This window comes from Sander lucioperca, chromosome 12 (assembly GCF_008315115.2).
Source record: "Sander lucioperca isolate FBNREF2018 chromosome 12, SLUC_FBN_1.2, whole genome shotgun sequence".
NCBI lineage: Eukaryota > Metazoa > Chordata > Actinopteri > Perciformes > Percidae > Sander > Sander lucioperca.
Genome location: NC_050184.1, coordinates 18,742,549 through 18,743,488, shown reverse-complemented (window position 1 = coordinate 18,743,488; position 940 = coordinate 18,742,549). Strand labels below are relative to the sequence as shown.

The window sequence follows — 940 nt, the reverse complement described above, 5'->3', positions numbered from 1 at the left end:
GGAAATTTTAAGTACTGTACTTCAGTCCAAATGTTGAGGTACTTGTACTTTCCTTGAGTCTTTTCTTTTCATGCCACTTTCTACTTCTACTCCGCTACATTTCAGAGAGAAATATTGGACTTTTTACTCCACTACATTCATCTGTTACAGCTTTAGTTACTAGTTACTTTAGTTACTCCGCTACATTCATCTGTTACAGCTTTAGTTACTAGTTACTTTACTGCACACAGAACACATGTAGTTTATAAAATCTGATGTTTGATTCTAAAGTAAACTAGTCGACAATATAACGGCTACAAGTCACGCTGAGATGATCAGACCATTAAATACACAAACTGTTTGGAGGATTTTTCGGCATTGAGTACTTTTACTTTAAATTCTTTAAGTGTATTTTCCTGATGATACTTTCATACTTTCATACTTTTACTTAAGTAACGTTTTCAAAGGACAACTTGTAGTTGTAACAGCGTATTTATACAGTGTATTAGTACTTTTAGTTAAGTAAACTCCCCCCTAGAGTGAGAAATATAATGCGTTCCATTACGTTAACGTTTGCCCAGACAGACATGCTAACGTTAGCTGTTAGCGGACGGTCTTAGTTCTGGTTCTGACTCACCAAAGCGGGTCCAGTCCAGGTCTGACAGTCCGTCCATTATCCGGCAGAACTCCCAGAGGACGGACGGCGGCAGGTTGTAGAGAAACGGACCTCTCAGGTCTCCCGACATCTTTTTAATAGAAACTAACCGTTGACGTTACGTCTTACTCTGAAGCTAACGGCTAACAGCGACCCGGAGCCGGAGGGGGTGTTCACACCGGGACCCGGATCTCTCTGTCACAAACAAGTTAAAAAACTTTAAAAACGCTGTAAAAATCCTCAAAGTTCAGCTCCTCTGCTGCTTCCGGGCACTGTGTTCAAGCCATTTAAAATCATGATAATAAG

At 40.2% G+C, this 940-nt stretch overlaps 1 protein-coding gene across 3 annotated transcripts in view; it reads right to left on the bottom strand.

Moving 5' to 3' along the window:
• Nucleotides 1-940, bottom strand: part of irak1 (interleukin-1 receptor-associated kinase 1) — a 37,713-nt gene extending 36,773 nt beyond the window's left edge. For all 3 annotated transcript variants that reach the window (XR_004898941.1, XM_031293103.2, XM_036007900.1), the window contains exon 1: nt 617-940. Coding sequence is in view for 2 of the 3 variants with exons in the window: in XM_031293103.2 (XP_031148963.2) it covers nt 617-725 (109 nt within the window). In the remaining variant the exon portion in view is untranslated. The remainder of the gene's footprint in view (nt 1-616) is intronic.